Source organism: Coregonus lavaretus (genome assembly GCF_964263955.1).
Source record: "Coregonus lavaretus genome assembly, chromosome: 22".
Classification (NCBI taxonomy): domain Eukaryota; kingdom Metazoa; phylum Chordata; class Actinopteri; order Salmoniformes; family Salmonidae; genus Coregonus; species Coregonus lavaretus.
The window spans coordinates 38,218,614-38,237,875 of NC_140009.1; the positions used below are offsets into that span (position 1 = coordinate 38,218,614).

General features: G+C 44.8%; 1 protein-coding gene across 1 annotated transcript in view; it reads right to left on the bottom strand.

The window, feature by feature from the left end:
• The window catches only part of LOC311149947 (uncharacterized protein), a gene marked incomplete at both ends in the record, with an annotated part of 62,003 nt that overhangs the window by 32,098 nt on the left and 10,643 nt on the right, over positions 1-19,262 (bottom strand). Inside the window, 3 exons of the mRNA XM_084187171.1 lie at positions 1,272-1,374; positions 2,641-3,018; positions 10,008-10,104. Of these exons, the coding sequence (XP_084043297.1) occupies positions 1,272-1,374; positions 2,641-3,018; positions 10,008-10,104 (578 nt within the window). The remainder of the gene's footprint in view (positions 1-1,271; positions 1,375-2,640; positions 3,019-10,007; positions 10,105-19,262) is intronic.

The window sequence follows — 19,262 nt, forward strand, 5'->3', positions numbered from 1 at the left end:
TCCCAGTCCCTGCCACTGAAAAACATCCCTACAGCATGATTCTGCCACCACCATGCTTCACCGTAGGGATGGTGCCAGGTTTCCTCCAGAAGTGACGCTTGGCATTCAGGCCAAAGAGTTCAATCTTGGTTTCATCAGACCAGAGAATCTTGTAACTTCCGTCTGGCCACTCTACCATAAAGGCCTGATTGGTGGAGTGCTGCAGAGATGGTTGTCCTTCTGGAAGGTTCTCCCATCTCCACAGAAGAACTCTAGAGCTCTGTCAGAGTGACCATCGGGTTCTTGGTCACCTCCCTGACCAAGGCCCTTCTCCCCCGATTGCTCAGTTTGGCCTGGCGGCCAGCTCTAGGAAGAGTCTTGGTGGTTCCAAACTTCTTCTATTTAAGTATGATGGAGGCCACTGTGTTCTTAGCGACCTTTAATGCTGCAGAATGTTTTTGCTACCCTTCCCCAGATCTGTGCCTCGACACAATCCTGTCTCGGCGCTCTACGAACAATTCCTTCGACCTCATGGCTTGGTTTCTGATTTGACATGCACGGTCAACTGTGGGACCTTATATAGACAGGTGTCTGCCTTTCCAAATTATGTCCAATCAATTGAATTTACCACAGGTGGACTCCAATCAAGTTGTAGAAACACCTCAAGGATGATCAATGGAAACAGGATGCACCTGTGCTCAATTTCGAGTCTCATAGCAAAGGGTCTGAATACTTATGTAAATAAGGTATTTCTGTTTTTTTTGTATTATACATTTGCAATAATGTCTACAAACCTGTTTCCGCTTTGTCATTATGGGGTGTAGATTGCTGAGGATTTTTTTTTTTACATCCATTTTAGAATAAGGCTGTAACGTAACAGAATGTGGAAAAAGTCAAGTGGTCTGAATACTTTCCGAAGGCACTGTACAGTCCATAATGTCTACACACCATCATATACTATTTATATTCCGGACTCTGACATTGCTCATTCTAATATTTCTATATTTCTTAATTCTTTTTGGGGATTTGCATGTATTGTTTTGTATTGTTAGGTATTACTGCACAGTTGGAGCTAGGAACATACGCATTTCGCTACACCCGCGATAACATCTGCAAACTATGTGTATGTGACCTGACAGGGAAATTACTCTGGACCTGACAGGGAAACTGATTCTGGACCTGACAGTGAAAATAATTCTGGACCTGAGAGGGAGAACGACTCTGGACCTGACAGGGAAACTGACTCTGGACCTGACAGGAAAACTGACTCTGGACCTGACAAGGAAACTGACTCTGGACCTGACAGGGAAACTGACTCGGGACCTGACAGGGAAACTGACTCTGGACCTGACAGGGAAACTGACTCTGGACCTGACAGGGAAAACGACTCTGAACCTGACAGGGAGAACGTCTGAGAACTAGGAGAGCGGTAGAGCTCTGGGCCTACTAGAGGAACTGGTAACTCTGAACCTAGCTGGGTTAGGGACTTTGGGCCGATTTACTGCAGACCTACAGTAGTACAGCTGGAGACTGAGGACCTAGTGCTATGGACTAAGGGCCGAAGAGGGCTGAGAACCTAGCACAGGTAACTTGTGGCCTAGCAGAGCAGAGTGCTCTAAGCCTGATGGGCTAGAATGCTGCATACCCAATAAGGCAGGGGGCTGTGATCCGTGCAGGGCAGGAGACTGCGGAACTGACGGAGAAGCGAATGTGGGGCCTAGCTGGGTAGGATACCTACGGCATGGCAGAGCAGTAAACTTAGGGGCTACTAGTGCAGGAGACTGTGGACCTTGGGCCATAGCACTAAGGCTGGAGTCCGGGAAACTAAGTCAGAAAATATTTAACCTGCAACTAGGGCCTGAGACTGAGGGCCGGGTACGGCCGGAAACTGAGAGCCTACCAGGGGGGCACGATAGACTGGACCTACCAGGAAGGCAGGGAACTCTAGACCTACTGCGGGGGCAGGATACACTGGAACTACTTGATTTGCAGGACACTCAAAGCCTGGACATTTTACACCTGTCAGGTAGGCAGGAACTGAAAATCAGGCCTGGAACTAGCACAGTGATAGCAGGCAGGGATGGAGAGGCCCCAACGTCCTGGCTGCAATTGACATCTGTAGTGAATGCAGGCTGTGGCTCCATCCTAGGAGCAGGCGAATAATCCCCCCCTGGCTTGGGCTCCGGGCCAGGAGCTGGAGAGGCAGATGGAGACTTAGTGATTGAACGTTCCAGGACAGCAGACAGTCGAACCTTGGGCACCCAAGTGTCTGCCTCAACTAGCAGGGATCCCCACTGGGATGAGAGGATGACTCCGCAAACGGCAACTAGAATGGGCCCCATGGCAGCAACTGGGTGTGGCTCCACGATTGGAGCTGGAGACTCCTTAACTATGGCTAGTAAGGTTCTGGCTGAAGGGGGTGCAGATCTTGATGTGGTGGACTGTGTACTCAGGAGTCTTCATCTGATGGGGAGCTGGCCCGCTCTGGAGAGCAGAAGACGTTGGTTGGGGTAGCAGCTGGGCCACCTCGGGGGGGATGTGGCGCTCCCGATGCTCTGGTAGATATGACGTAGGCTCCAACCGGGGGGATTCTGGAGTGATGTCAATCTGGTGAGTAAGTAGCTAGGCTACCTTGGGATATAGTGGAAGTCCCAACAGTACCGTGGAGATGATGAACGCTCAGGCCGGGGGCCCTGGTGTAGTGTTTCTCAGAGGAGTAGCCTAGCCGACTCAGGGAGTAGCAGCGGTGATGGCGCTCCCGTGGCAGTGATGATGGCTCGGAGGCCCTAGAGAATGGCCTCCTGATCTCTTCCCTCTCATAGAGCAGCTCCGCGTAGTCCCTCTGCCGCTCCCAACTGGAGAGGGTGTGATCACTCCATGACCACTGAGGAGGCCTGGAGCAGGGCTTGTAGTATCTTGGATGAGAAAGGGGTGTAAGGCCTCGCAGTTCATCCTCCTCAGGTGCGTGACGGTTTCTTGTGGCGGTGTGGGCTGAGGTGGGTGGTGACAGGTGTCTCGTGGTGAGACGCACAAAGTCCTCTTCGGGGTACCTCAAAATCAAAACTTTAGCAGGTCAGAATCCGGCTATATGAAGGACCATGAAAAAAAACAGTTGCCACTAAATCAGGCTCGAAGGACCATGAAAAATGGCTAGCTGGAGCTCGTCTGAGCAGTCGGCTGTGAATGCCCTCACCCGCTAGTACACTTGAACTGATTCACTAAGATCTGCCCACTATAGTGCTGTCCGGTTATGTGATGTTGAGGCCCATTACTGTAACTTGGTCACCACCACACACACTCACGCGGACACAGATAGCAATGCAGTTCGCTAATGATAATATGGCAATACAAAAGGTATACATGAACAAACAAGAGGGCCAGCCTTTTTTATAATGCTTAAGTCCCAGATCCCTGCCTGCCTGCTTCCCAGAGGAGGAATGCCGTTTCCTGTCAGCCTCAGAGGATGTGAGCGGAGAGGAGCGAGGAGCGTAGCGTGCGTAATTTGGCTGGACTTTCAAAAAATTGGAGCGTTGGCCTTCTCTCTCGCTCCGGTACCGCACGGCCTTGGTCATGCTTTGCACAGCATTTTTCATTTCCTTCATCACTCTTCTTTTAATTAGGCTTTTTTAAAATTCTGATGTATTTATTTAGCCTACCACACCATTAATGCGCAGAGATGTTGATATGAATCTACCAAGAAATAGGTCACACAGCCTGTGTAATTGATAGCAAGACAACGAATGAGCGCATTCAGCAGCACCAGAAACATTTTGATTTTTATAAAGGCTATTGTTAAAAAAAGAGGAGTCTAAGTTTGTAACAGTGCTAAAGTTGTCTATAAACTGTAAAACGTAAACGGAACAGAGCCACAGTTAAAACTGAAGTATCTGATCATCAATAGATTAGAGAAAAGCAAGTAGTTGTTGAAATGTTGAAGCTTCTTACGATAGCCTACTTCAAAACCAAATGGTACATAGTCACAAAAGTGTTTGTTAAATAATCTTTTTAAACAAACATTTGGAGCGGCAGTTTTTTTCCCTGTGAGTGCTGATTGATATTTAGCAGAGGAGGGGAAAGGCCATTGAGCCCTGTAGCAGTGTGCAAAGACCGCTCCATAAACGATGAGTGGGTTTTCCGACCACTCAACTCCGCTCACATGCTCTGCTCCGCCTAAGCCCCAACCCCCATCCTCCTCGTACCCCACCTCCCCTCTTCTAGTCCCAGTCCCACACCTGTCCAGGGTCTTGCAACTAGCCCAACACCGACCAGAGGGGAATGAACCTGTGGATGGCTGCGGCAGGTAGGACTATGGAACGTGTTAAAACAGCATTCTCTCTCTCCCCCCCACTGCCAGTAGGCACACTTTCATCCCTCCCGATGGACCATCAATAATGCAATTGGAATCCCTCCCTCCCTCACTCTCTCCATCCATCCTTCCTTCCACCGTCCCTCCACCTTGTCCCTTCCCCGTGTGATTTATACGCTTTCCCAGGGGCTTTCGTTCACTGTGTCAATAACTGACAGGCGGGGGTCCTAGGGTCCCCCCGGTATCAGCGTCCGAGGAAGGCAGCTTAATATTTCACCACCTCAATGGTAAGTCAGTCAGTCATCCAGCCAGTCAGGCAGTCAGTCAGTCAGTCAGTCAGTCAGTCCTCCAATCAGTCAGTCATCCAGACAGCCAGTCAGTTAACCACTCAGCCAGTTAGTCAGCCAGTCAGCCAGCTAGTCAGTCACAGTCAGCCAAGCAGCCACAGAGAAAAAAGAAAAAGGGCTGAGCCTCACTAGACGTATTACTGTATACATTCCTGGGGTGTGTTCCGGAGGGTCGCTTCGATGTAGCTCATAGTGACAAAGGTAAAAGTCTGTTCTACATTATGTAGTTCTACCTGAAATTTCTGTAACGTTGCGCCTTCCTAAATAAGCCTCAGTTTTGACCTGTGACAACGACAATGTGATCCACTCCACAGTCTGAGTGGTGTGTAATTTGTTGGTTTGTGAAATGGCTGAGGCCAGGGTAATAATAATAATATGCCATTTAGCAGACGCTTTTATCCAAAGCGACTTACAGTCACGCGTGCTTACATTTTTTTGTGTATGGGTGGTCCCGGGGATCGAACCCACTACCTTGGCGTTACAAGCGCCGTGCTCTACCAGCTGAGCTACAGAGGACCGGTAACCATTAGGAGGACGCTGAATTTATTGAAGTACGAATCTGAAGGATGCAGAGCATCGAGATGTAACAATGGTACAGTTGTAGTTGTCCTCAAAAACCAATCAGGAGATACACATCATAATGGAAGCTCCTTAGATTTTTCTGGATGGAAAAAGGTTGCTGTGCATGCATGCCTGATGATGTAATCTCCATGACAACAGCACACATCCCAGGATTTTGTTATGCCAAGGTGTAGACTGATCATAATTCAAGGCCAAAACACAGCTAAATCAATGACCTACTCAGTCTACTTTACAAGGTGCAGTGTATGGGAGACAGGCTCGTTGCTGTCATGTATGGAATAGGTTAGCCTAGGTAGGTAACATTCTGTTCCTGCTTTGTCGCTGGCTATCCCAAATGGCACCCTATTCCCTATATAGTGCACTACTTTTGACCAGAGCCCTATGGACTCATGGGACTGTGCATTAAAGTAGTGCACTAAATAGAGAATAGGGTGGTAGCCCTTTCCTGCACTCAAATGACCTAGTGGCCTCATGGGTGGAATGTTATTAATATTTTTCATGATTTCATAATTAATCAACATTATTTAAAAACAACAGCCGAAAATCAGGTGTTTCTATGTCAAACGGTTTTGTTATATTTCAGTCTTTTGTGATGTACACTGAACAAAAATATAAATGCAACATGTAAAGTGTTGGTCCCGTGTTTCATGAGCTGAAATAAAAGTTCGCAGAAATGTTCCATACACACAAAAAGCTTATTTCTCTAAAATGTTGTGCACACATTTGTTTACATCCCTGTTAGTGAGCATTTCTCCTTTGCCAATATAATCCATCAGACAGGTGTGGCACATCAAGAAGCTGATTAAACAGCATGATCATTACACAGGTGCACCTTGTGCTGGGGCCACTAAAATGTGCAACACAATGCCAAGATGTCTCAAGCTTTGAGGTAGTGTGCAATTGGAATGCTGAATGCAGGAATGTCCACCAGAGCTGTTGCCAAAGAATGTAATGTTCATTTCTCCACCCTAAGCCGCCTCCAATGTCGTTGTAGAGAATTTAGCAGTACGTCCAACTGGTTTCACAACCGCAGACCACGTGTAACCACGCCAGCATAGGACCTCCACATCCAGCTTCTTCACCTGCGGGATCATCTGAGACCAGCCACCAGGACAGCTGATGAAACTGTGGGTTTTCACAACCGAAGAATTTCTGCACAAACTGCCAGAAACCGTCTCAGGGAAGCTCATCTGCGTGCTCGTCGTCCTCACCAGGGCCTTGACCTGACCTGAAGTTCGGCGTCGTAACCGACTTCAGTGGGCAAATGCTCACCTTCGATGGTTACTGGCACGCTGGAGAAGTGTGCTCTTCACGGATGAATCCCAGTTTCAACTGTACCGGGCAGATGGCAGACAGCGTGTATGGTGTCGTGTAGGCAAGCGGTTTGCTGATGTCAAAGTTGTGAACAGAGTGCCCCATGGTGGTGGTGGGGTTATGGTATGGGCAGGCATAAGCTACGGACAACGAACACAATTGCATTTTATCAATGGCAATTCGAATGCACAGAGATACCGTGACGAGATCCTGAGGCCCATTGTCGTGCCATTCATCCGCCACCATCACCTCATGTTTCAGCATGATAATGCACAGTCCCATGTCGCACAGTCCCATGTCGCAAGGATCTGTACACAATTCCTGGAAGATGAAAATGTCCCAGTTCTTCCATGTCCTGCATACTCACCCATTGAGCATGTTTGGGATGCTCTGGATCGATGTGTACGACAGCGTGTTCCAGGTTCTGCCAATTTCCAACAACTTTGCACAGCCATTGAAGAGGAGTGGGACAACATTCCACAGGCCACAATCAACAACCACATCAACTCTTTGCAAAGGAGATGTGTCGCACTGCATGTAGCAAAAGGTGGTCACACCAGATCCTGACTGGTTTTCTGATCCACACCCCTACCTTTTTTTAAAAGATATCTGTGACCAACAGATGCATATCTGTATTCCCAGTCATATGAAATCCATAGATTAGGGCCTAATGAATTTATTTCAATTGACTGATTTCCTTATATGAACTGTAACTCAGTAAAATCTTTGAAATTGTTGCATGTTGCATTTTTGTTCAGTACAGTGCCTTGCAACAGTATTCATCCCCCTTGGTGTTTTTCCTATTTTGTTGCATTACAACCTGTAATTTAAATTGATTTTTATTTGGATTTCATGTAATGGACATACACAAAATAGTCAAAATTGGTGAAGTGAAATGAAAAAATAAAATAACGGAAAAGTGGTGCATGCATATGTATTCACCCCCTTTGCTCTGAAGCCCCTAAATAAGATCTGGTGCAACCAATTACATTCAGAAGTCACATAATTAGTTAAATAAAGTCCACCTGTGTGCAATCTAAGTGTCACATGATCTGTCACATGATCTCACTATATATACACCTGTTCTGAAAGGCCCCAGAGTCTGCAACACCACTAAGCAAGGGGCACCATCAAGCAAGCGGCCTTTGAAGACCAAGGAGCTCTCCAAACAGGTCAGGGACAAAGTTGTAGAGAAGTACAGATCAGGGTTGGGTTATAAAAAAATATCAGAAACTTTGAACATCCCACGGAGCACCGTTAAATCCATTATTAAAAAATGGAAAGAATATGGCACCACAACAAACCTGCCAAGAGAGGGCCGCCCATCAAAACTCACGGACCGGGCAAGGAGGGCATTAATCAGAGGCAACAAAGACACCAAAGATAACCCTGAAGGAGCTGCAAAGCTCCACAGCGGAGATTGGAGTATCTGTCCATAGGACCACTTTAAGCCGTACACTCCACAGAGCTGGGCTTTACAGAAGAGTGGCCAGAAAAAAAGCCATTGCTTATAGAAAAAAATAAGCAAACACATTTGGTGTTCGCCAAAAGGCATGTGGGAGACTCCCCAAACATATGGAAGAAGGTACTCTGGTCAGATGAGACCAAAATTGAGCTTTTTGGCCATCAAGGAAAATGCTATGTCTGGCGCAAACCCAACACCTCTCATCACCCCGAGAACACCATCCCCACAGTGAAGCATGGTGGTGGCAGCATCATGCTGTGGGGATGTTTTTCATCGGCAGGGACTGGGAAACTGGTCAGAATTGAAGGAATGATGGATGGCGCTAAATAAAGGGAAATTCTTGAGGGAAACCTGTTTCAGTCTTCCAGAGATTTGAGACTGGGACGGAGGTTCACCTTCCAGCAGGACAATGACCCTAAGCATACTGCTAAAGCAACACTTGAGTGGTTTAAGGGGAAACATTTAAATGTCTTGGAATTGCTAGTCAAAGCCCAGACCTCAATCCAATTGAGAATCTGTGGTATGACTTAAAGATTGCTGTACACCAGCGGAACTGTCACGCCCTGGCTCTGGGACTCTGTTATGTTGAGCCAGGGTGTGTAGTTTCTATGATTTTGTGTTCTAGGTTCATTATCTAGCTGATGTGTTTTCTATGTTGGCCGGTGTGGTTCTCAATCAGAGGCAACGTGAATCAGCTGTTGATTGTTGTCTCTGATTGGGAACCATACTTAGGCAGCTTGTTTTCCACAGTGTTTTGTGGGATCTTGTTCCGTGTATGGTTAGTGTCTGTTACCTAGGACTTCACGTATTGTTTTGTTGTTTTGTTTCGTGTGGTGAATCAATAAAAGTATGTTCACTCATCACGCTGCGCATTGGTCCACTGTGTTCGACGATCGTGACAGGAACCCATCCAATTTGAAGGAGCTGGATCAGTTTTGCCTTGAAGAATGGGCAAAAATCCCAGTGGCTAGATGTGCCAAGCTTATAGAGACATACCCCAAGAGACTTGCAGCTGTAATTGTTGCAAAAGGTGGCTCTACAAAGTATTGACTTTGGGGGGGTGAATAGTTATGCACGCTCAAGTTTTCTGTTTTTTTGTCTTATTTCTTATTTGTTTCACAATAAAAAATATTTGCCATCTTCAAAGTGGTAGGCATGTTGTGTAAATCAAATGATACAAACCCCAAAAATCCATTTTAATTCCAGGTTGTAAGGCAACAAAATAGGAAAAATGCCAAGGGGGTGAATACTTTCGCAAGCCACTGTATTCACTCCGGGGTGTGAATACTTATGTAAATTAGATATTTCTGTATTTTATTTTCTATAAATTTGCAAACATTTCTAAAAACATGTTTTCACTTTGTCATTATGGGGTATTGTGTGTAGATAGGTGAGAGAAAATAAATATTTAATACATTATGAATTCAGGCTGTAACACAACAAAACGTGGAATAAGTCAATACTTTCGCAAGCCACTGTATATAAAGTGTAATATTGAGATGCAAACTCAAAATCTATATCTGACATGGTACAGATGTCTTCTTTTTTTTAAGCCCATAACCATGTGCGTGAGGCATATACTTTTGTTTCAAAGTAGATTTGTTTAAGACTACCAAGAAACACTGTGTGACCCTGATTTAGCCCACTGCAGTAAAAGGTAACAACTGCATCCCAAAAGGCACCCTATTCCCTTTTTAGTGCACTACTTTTGACCAGGACCCATAGTGTTATTGTCAAAAGTAGTGCACTAAATAGGGAATAGGGTGTAATCTGGGATGCACTGTCTTCTTGGACTGGGCCAGAGCCATTAGTCTAGTCTTGTTGAATGGCTGATTTTAGGCCAATAAGCTCTCAACCTGTTGCTTAAACCCATTTTATCCTTACAGATCTATTAGATGGGCCTTTAGGGGTAGAGTCTAGGGGTTGATTTTGGACTTGGCAGACAGCCTGACACCCAGGCTGTGTGTGTGCATTTGCGTGCGTATGTGTGTAGGTATATTGCGGTCCTACTTACCTAGCGGTCTGCCGTTCGTCCACACCCCTTCATAGATAATCCCAGAACAGTGGATCATGGTCCCCTGGCCATTGAAGAGGTTATTACGCCATTGGCCCTGTTAAGGAGATTGTATTTTAGGTTTGAGGCATTATATTTATACTACTGTATTATTCTTAGAATACAATTGGTTAAGAAACAAGGAAGACATGCACATCAGGAGACGCTGAAAGCCATACCTCTGAGATAATATAGAGGGGAGGAGTGTGTGTGGGTGTGTGTGTGTGTATGTATGTTTGTGTGTGTGTGAAAGTAAAAGAGAGAGCGAAAGAGCGAGTGAGAGAGAAAGAGAGAGGGAAAGGGAGACAGAGAAAGAGAGTGTCAGTCAAACAAATTCAGGGGGATCAATGCACAGACTTTGCCTGGCAGATCCAAGGGAGCCCCAGACTCAAAGCTCTCGAACACTACTTCAAAGTGGTGACACGTCCATTAGAATTTCTAATTCTGATCGCATCGACAGGCCTAAGGCTATGGCACAGGCAAAAATGTGCAGAGAAAACTAGGCCACTGCTCAGTGAGAGAGAGAGAGAGAGACTACCAAGGGTATTTATTCTACAGAATGCACCTTTTCCTTTAAACCTAATGAAAATAATAATGATTTATGTCAATCATAACCTTCGAATGTCTTGAGGCCTTGAGAGGTGGTGTAGATAGAAAGTTATTCAACAGGATACAGTACAGTAAAGAAATGGACCATGTTCAGTAGGAATTTTGATGACCTACCAAGGGGAAGAATTTGACGTTTGACTGCAACCTTGCAATTGAACGTTTGCGTCTTTTGGACAACCGTCACATGTTGGTGAACTACGTTGTTCATTATCATCTTTCCAAATGAATTTTTTTTGTAATTATCTTCACCCCCTCAGTTGACAGCATATTCGCCTTAAGTAGCCCCGCCCAGTTGACCCAGTTCCATTCGAACGCGATTGTGTTTGTGTTTCCGTTTCACAACTTCCGTCAACGCTAGCGAATTACATCAGAGCGGTGGCTAGCTAATAATTAAAAAACGTGCATCATTAACACATCTTAACAAATACACAAAAACAAAACATGGCTCACATTTGGGAACACGCACAAATGGCTTTTCGGAGGTCGGATGGTATCACCGTACCCCATCCGTCCATGATGAATAATTGGGTGGATGACATGATAAAATGACCTGAAATTACGTATGAGGACATTTTTAATTACTTCGTGCTGTCCTTGGGAGTGGATGGTTCCACTATGAAAAATTACAAGAGTACAGAGGCCTATCAGTACCTCCACAGTGGTAAGGTGGGCTGAGTTCTTCTTCACCAGGAGGAGGGAAAAGGATTGGTATTTTTGAAGGCCGATGTTCAGCCCAGCCAATAAAGCAGCTCTTACCACTCTGCTTGGGTACAACGGATCAGTAGAGACGGCTGGGTGCGCTTGCATCGCTGGCCTTGGAAAGTCATGCAGCCTCAATTTTGTGGAAGGTAGGCTAATAAGCAGTCACTTGCATTGCTATGTCTAATATTACTTAACATAAGCGATTACAGCATACAAGCAGCCTGCATGTGTTGTTGTGACAGTTACTATAATCCATAGGCTAACATTATGATAGAGTTCTCAGATGATATCTATGATCAATTGATGTTTATAGCCTATTTTCTTCATTCCTTTTATAGATGAAAGTGCACAATACTGCCTTATCTAGACACAGAATGATAAAATAGTCAGGCTTAACATAGCAGTTAGACCAAACGTTTTGTTGGATGAAAGCTGAATTGAGAATGTCATGATTTATTGGTTATGTTAACATGTATTTGTGAATCAACAGAACTGCTGTATTAATGTGGGGAATCTGTAAGTATCCTGTCAAATCTCATGTTGGTGAAGCAAGGTAGGTTTATGGAGTCCAGGTGAGTAGGGTATAAAATGTATTTAAACATGTCAGCATCACATGTATTTCTTTAGTGTTATTGTTTTTCTGGGTGAATAAAGTTTGTAAAATATCCTTGTGGTTGGGGGTAATGTCTAAAGTATGGTAAGTATAAGTGGTCTCATCTCATTGGGAACAATAGCGAGGTAAGTTTATGATGAAACTTGCATGTGTTTTGATTAAGTTGATCACATTGTCCTCAGTCACACAATTGTTAATAATGGGATTTTCTCTGAATGTCTTTTTTTGTAACAAACATTCTATCACAGGTGCAGAATGCAGTATCCAGTGGGCTAACTGGCATAGCCTGCACAGATGAGCAGCGCCAATGGAATGCAGGGACTCGGAGGAACCTTGAGCCAAAGCGGTTAAACAGCATTGACTTCACACACCATAAGGCCAGTGACCAATATGCAGAAAAGCATCCAGAATGTCCACCCCTGCCTCCCACTCCTGTGTTCCACTCACAGGATGAATTGAATAGGAGCCTGAGACACCTGAATCTGCCTGTGGGGAGTCTGCTCTATAAGTGTGTTAATGCTGAACTGACAATAATATCACAGCCAGTAGCATCCCAGGTCAAATTGGGCTGAAAGGAATATTTATTTGTGGCTGTACCATTTTGATGTATTTGAACTGTTGTGTGTCTCTTCTGTTCAGTGCTCTCTAACTGCATATAATAACTTAATATAGATGCTCTACTCTTTCCCAGCCACATGGAGAGCATGTAAATTACAACTGCCAGAAGTGCCTGTTCTTCTACAATGAATTTGTGAAACTTGACCCAACCCAGTCGACTGCTTTGGAACAGATCACAAAGGAGCAGAGTGCCTCACTTGTGGCATGACTCAAGGAAGCTTCGAGTTACTGCAAGCTCAGCCAAGAAGGTCCCTGTCAGGGAATCCACCAACCCTGGTAAGTTTCTCCAGGAGCATCTGTATCCCAGGTTCCGAGGGAATGCAGCCACACGCTACGGGGAAGATTATGAGCTGATGGCCTCCCAGTGCCTGGAAGACCGTGGATACTCTGTGGACCACAAAGGCACTGTTGTCAGTGTTGAAGAGCCATGGTTATCAGCAAGCCCTGACGGAGTGCTGAACTCCAAAGTGTCCTGTCATGGGGAAGGGCTGTGATTCTCTGGATGATGTCTTCAATGGGAAAGCCTGTGATGTGAAGGGGGTGGAGGGCACACCCCAACTGCAACCACATGGGCCACGTGGCTACTACAGTGGGGGAAAAAAGTATTTAGTCAGCCACCAATTGTGCATGTTCTCCCACTTAAAAAGATGAGAGAGGCCTGTAAATTTCATCATAGGTACACGTCAACTATGACAGACAAGATGAGAATTTTTTTTCCAGAAAATCACATTGTAGGATTTGTAATGAATTTATTTGCAAATTATGGTGGAAAATAAGTATTTGGTCAATAACAAAAGTTTCTCAATACTTTGTTATATACCCTTTGTTGGCAATGACACAGGTCAAACGTTTTCTGTAAGTCTTCACAAGGGTTTCACACACTGTTGCTGGTATTTTGGCCCATTCCTCCATGCAGATCTCCTCTAGAGCAATGATGTTTTGGGGCTGTCGCTGGGCAACACAGACTTTCAACTCCCTCCAAAGATTTTCTATGGGGTTGAGATCTAGAGACTGGCTAGGCCACTCCAGGACCTTGAAATGCTTCTTACGAAGCCACTCCTTCGTTGCCCGGGCGGTGTGTTTGGGATCATTGTCATGCTGAAAAACCCAGCCACGTTTCATCTTCAATGCCCTTGCTGATGGAAGGAGGTTTTCACTCAAAACCTCACGATACATGGCCCCATTCATTCTTTCCTTTACACAGATCAGTCGTCCTGGTCCCTTTGCAGAAAAACAGCCCCAAAGCATGATGTTTCCACCCCCATGCTTCACAGTAGGTATGGTGTTCTTTGGATGCAACTCAGCATTCTTTGTCCTCCAAACACGACGAGTTGAGTTTTTACCAAAAAGTTATATTTTGGTTTCATCTGACCATATGACATTCTCCCAATCCTCTTCTGGATCATCCAAATGCACTCTAGCAAACTTCAGACGGGCCTGGACATGTACTGGCTTAAGCAGGGGGACACGTCTGGCACTGCAGGATTTGAGTTCCTGGCGGCGTAGTGTGTTACTGATGGTAGGCTTTGTTACTTTGGTCCCAGCTCTCTGCAGGTCCTTCACTAGGTCCCCCCGTGTGGTTCTGGGATTTTTGCTCACCGTTCTTGTGATCATTTTGACCTCACGGGGTGAGATCTTGCGTGGAGCCCCAGATCGAGGGAGATTATCAGTGGTCTTGTATGTCTTCCATTTCCTAATAATTGCTCCCACAGTTGATTTCTTCAAACCAAGCTGCTTACCTATTGCAGATTCAGTCTTCCCAGCCTGGTGCAGGTCTACAATTTTGTTTCTGGTGTCCTTTGACAGCTCTTTGGTCTTGGCCATAGTGGAGTTTGGAGTGTGACTGTTTGAGGTTGTGGACAGGTGTCTTTTATACTGATAACAAGTTCAAACAGGTGCCATTAATACAGGTAACGAGTGGAGGACAGAGGAGCCTCTTAAAGAAGAAGTTACAGGTCTGTGAGAGCCAGAAATCTTGCTTGTTTGTAGGTGACCAAATACTTATTTTCCACCATAATTTGCAAATAAATTCATTAAAAATCCTACAATGTGATTTTCTGGATTTTTTTTCTCAATTTGTCTGTCATAGTTGACGTGTACCTATGATGAAAATTAGAGGCCTCTCTCATCTTTTTAAGTGGGAGAACTTGAACAATTGGTGGCTGACTAAATACTTTTTTTCCCCCACTGTATATTTGTCGCTACATCTACCTCCATATGCTGAGGAGATGAACATCACTAGACAACAAGGTGCAATGGCCACCAGGTACTTGATAGTGTTCTGAGCAGAGTAATGGCTGAATGACTCACCCCTTGAATCCAGATTCTTGCACTTCTGTAAAGCCGTTTCTGAGCAGTCAATAATGCTGGTTGTTCCTGGGTAGTGGTCCTTAAAGCATTGTGGCATTGTAGCACGGATGGTCTCGGCAGCCATGGAATGTACTCCCTCAGATTCTCTTCCATCATGTCAATCCAATAACTAATCAGTCGACTGACAATACTCTGGGAAACACCAAACCTTTCTGCTAGGTACTGCTGCAGCAAGTTGAGCTTCAGCTTCATCAGTGTCATCAGGAGTTTGTCAGGTCTAACTGAAAGCTACCTTTGTAGAGAGGCAGAAGATGTTCCGCCAGGGCAGAAAAGGCAGCAAGAGACAAGCCTGTATGCAGTCGACAGAGTGCTTCGTTCCTCAGCAGGGTTTTGTAGAGAGGTGCTGCTGGGCACTGTGCCCCTGCCTCACAGGTAGTGGGCTTTACATGAGCTGTAGTTGTGATCACTTAGAGATGAGTCTTCCAATTGGGTTTGGGCATCCTTCTCTGAAGGCATATCCATTCCTTCTATCTGTGTTGGCCAATCCCCATTTTCAATTTGGTGAACACTTGAGCCTGTTGTGTCATCTGTTAAGAAATCAGTATGGCTTGTTAAACAAGTCAATGGACAATTACTAACAAAACCGTACAATAAAACGCCATACTGCATGGACGCTCCTAATAATATTTAATAATCATAATAATTAAGTATATATAAAATGAAATGTTTATTGAGTTGTAGAGGAAATAAATTGTGCTATTACGAGACTGTGCTTAGATACAAGAGCAAGAGGGAGACAAAATGAGAGCAGGCAAACTGCTCAAGCGTTTGGCTTACCTGTCACTGATGACTGCCTGACCAACACCCGACGCTTTTTCACCAGTGGAGCATCGTAGCCAAGCCATTTTTCTGGGTAAGGATGCTCCACTGTAGGCTTCTTGTCAAAGAAGTGGTAGGAGCACACAAAGGGACGTTTTGGTGGTTTCTTTAGGTTCAACTCTTTGAGCCAGAGCCACAAAGACTGGAGGTGGATGCAGGTCGTATGGGGCTCCACAGGTACATTCAGATCGACGTAGAGGTTGGTGTTCAAAACATTGCTGTTGTAAAAACTGCCTGCTCTTCACCCAATTATTGTGACAGCCTCGTACTGAACATATAATGCTTGTCATGTTGATCGATTTTAGGATTTTGTGCGGTTCTGTCAGTGTAAAACTATCAACCTCTCAACTAAAAGTACCACTTTTGCATGCGCTAGCATCGCGCGAATGTTGACGGTAATAGAAACACAATTGCAACTAACTCGCCACGATCACTGTGACATTCCAGAATAAGGCGAATAGGCTAGATAATTTCAAAGCACATAATATTTCCACATTCATAATCATCAATAATCAGACTTTTAATGTCATAGGTGAAATCGACTGGATTATGACTCGCTCTTCCTCTTTCTCTCTCTCTCTCTCTCTGGTTGGAAGTTTAGTGCTGGCTTAGCGCAGCTGTCAAGAAGCTGTGTGGTGAATAGTCAATACTTGTCTTTCCTGGGTCTCTACCCCCCTGGCTCCCCATGGCGACAGCCTGCTGCCAGTTCTAAATCAATGAGTCCTGCAATTCATTACAAAGTTCAAGTTCAGGTCACAGAGGAGAGATAAGTTTCCTTTTGATTTCAATAGAAATACTGGATCGAGGGTTAGGTGGGGGTAAATATCCAAACTACTGTAGTTGTGTTTACTGTGAAAGTAGGTAGTTACTGTAGGGTATGGGGCTATTTTTACTGTACACATTTTAGAAAGTACACAATAGAAAGTAGATACAGTGCATTCGGAAAGTATTCAGACCCCTTGACTTTTTCCACATTTTGTTACCTTACAGCCTTATTCTAAAATTGATTAAATCGTTTTTTCCACTCATCAGTCCACACACATAATGACGAAGCTAAAACAGGTTTTTATAACTGTTTGCACATTTGTTAAAAATTATAAACTGATATCACATTTTCATAAGTATTCAGACCCTTTACTCAGTACATTGTTGAAGCACCTTTGGCAGCGATTACAGCCTCAAGTCTTCTTGGGTATGACGCTACAAGCTTGGCACACCTGTATTTGGGGAGTTAAATCCCATTCTTCTCTGCAGATCCTCTCAAGCTCTGTCAGGTTGGATGGCGAGCTTCGCTGCACAGTTATTTTCAGGTCTCTCCAGAGATGTTTGATTGGGTTCAAGTCCAGGCTCTGGCTGGGCCACTCAAGGACATTCAGAGACTTGTCCCGAAGCCACTCCTGCATTGTCTTGGCTGTGTGCTTATGGTCGTAGTCCTGTTGGAAGGTGAACATTCGCCCCAGTCTGAGGTCCTGAGTGCTCTGGAGCAGGTTTTCATGTACTTTGCTCCGTTCATCTTTCCCTCGATCCTGACTAGTCTCCCAGTCCCTGCAGCTGAAAAACATCCCCACAGCATGATGCTGCCACCACCATACTTCACCGTAGGGATGGTGCCAGGTTTCCTCCAGATATGACGTTTGGCATTCAGGCCAAAGAGTTCAATCTTGGTTTCATCAGACCAGAGAATCTTGTTTCTCATGGTCTGAGAGTCCTTTAGGGGACTTTTGGCAAACTCCAAGCGGGCTGTCACGTGCCTTTTACTGAGGAGTGGCTTCCGTCTGGCCACTCTACCATAGAGGCCCAAGGGGTGCACGTTTAGGTTTTTGCCCTAGCACTACACAGCTGTTCAAATAATCAACTAATCAAGTTTTGGGAAACGCTGCAGTAGATGCATATTAGCACATAGGCTAATATGCTAAAATATGCAAAAAATACTTTACTTCCGGTGCAGGACATGTATTTTTGGGTAATCTCGGTTACCCAGAAGTAACATCCTTGTGAAAGTGTGTCACTCTGTATACAAGAGATCTTTTTCCATTGATGCTGGGTTATCGCATAACCGGTCGCAAAATGTTGTTTTGTAGGATACCCAGAGGCAAAGTCATTAATATCCGTTGGGTGATTGGTTGAGGCTTCTTGGGTAGGTGACGTCCCTCTGAGCCCTTACCAAAGCACAAAAAATGGCGGACAGATTCTCTCGCCTCAGATCTGAAACCAGTAGTAACAAACCAACTTAAATGACAGTTAACTTAAAATTGTCGCCGAGGAAGGCTCGCTAACTAGCTACAGTGTTTGAGTCATCTCAACCGTTTTCTTGTAAAACAGCTCAGCTAACTAGTGCAATGCTAATTCGCAACACTAGCCAGCTTACGAATTAGCTAGACTGCTTCTAGACTCTGGAGTTCATGGGGGCTTCAGGAGTCAACAGGCTCAATGATTCCACCATGGGCAACAACAACTGGCTACTAGAACTGAACCGATGGACATGGGGCAAGGACATTTGGTATGTAAATGTACAGTATTTGTCCTTAGAAGCTGTGTGAATATAAAGTCACTGCAACATTAGATGGCTGGACCAGACCAGTTGGTGGCACTATAGATGTGATTGGCACCATAGGATGCTATTGCTCTCGAGAACCCAAGGCATTAACAAGGTATTCTGCCTTATCGCAATGGTTCTCAGCTATAAGCACCGCTTACCAGTGTGAACTACAATCCCGACGCTCTGTTTTAACATTTAGAAACGTCAATAATCATCACTTGCGATAGGGTTTTCGAAACATATGGATTTATCTTTCCTATCAGCGAGAAAGAATCTTTCAAATAAAAAATATACACTTACTGTAGTAGGTTTGCTCAGATCAATACGGCTGCAATGAACTACACTTACATTTACGTAATTTAGCAGACGCCCTTATCCAGAGCGACTTACATACATTTTCATACTTTTTTCATACTAGTCCCCCATGGGAATCGAACCCACAACCCTGGCGTTGCAAGCGCCATGCTCAACCAACTGAGCTACACGGCACTTCCGTTATACTTCCCAGTTACACTTACACACAGGTGTTCAAGCACGCTAGATAGCTAATTAGCACAGTTGGTCGCCTCTGTCTTCCGTCTGACTTCCGTAAACAAGCACTGTAACATGGAGATATGGCCGTGTGGGAACACTAAGCCTAACCCTATAAAGGTGTGCTGTAATTTAACTTTTTTAAATTACTATTATTAGTTCTCGCTGATATGAAAGATACGTTCCTTATGTTTCCAAAACTGTACCATAAGCGATGCGTGTTAACGTTCAGACCAAGCATTCAGACCAGAAGTCCTGGACCTTGCGCAGTCAGTGTATTACATATGTGAGTATATTGAAGTGTTTTGGAACGCTGATGAACTTTAAAATGACTAAAACCAAATGGAAACTGTGTAGAAATGATTATCGACCTACAATCATACCGTTTCTTGACTGTGTCCAGCTCGCTAATAAT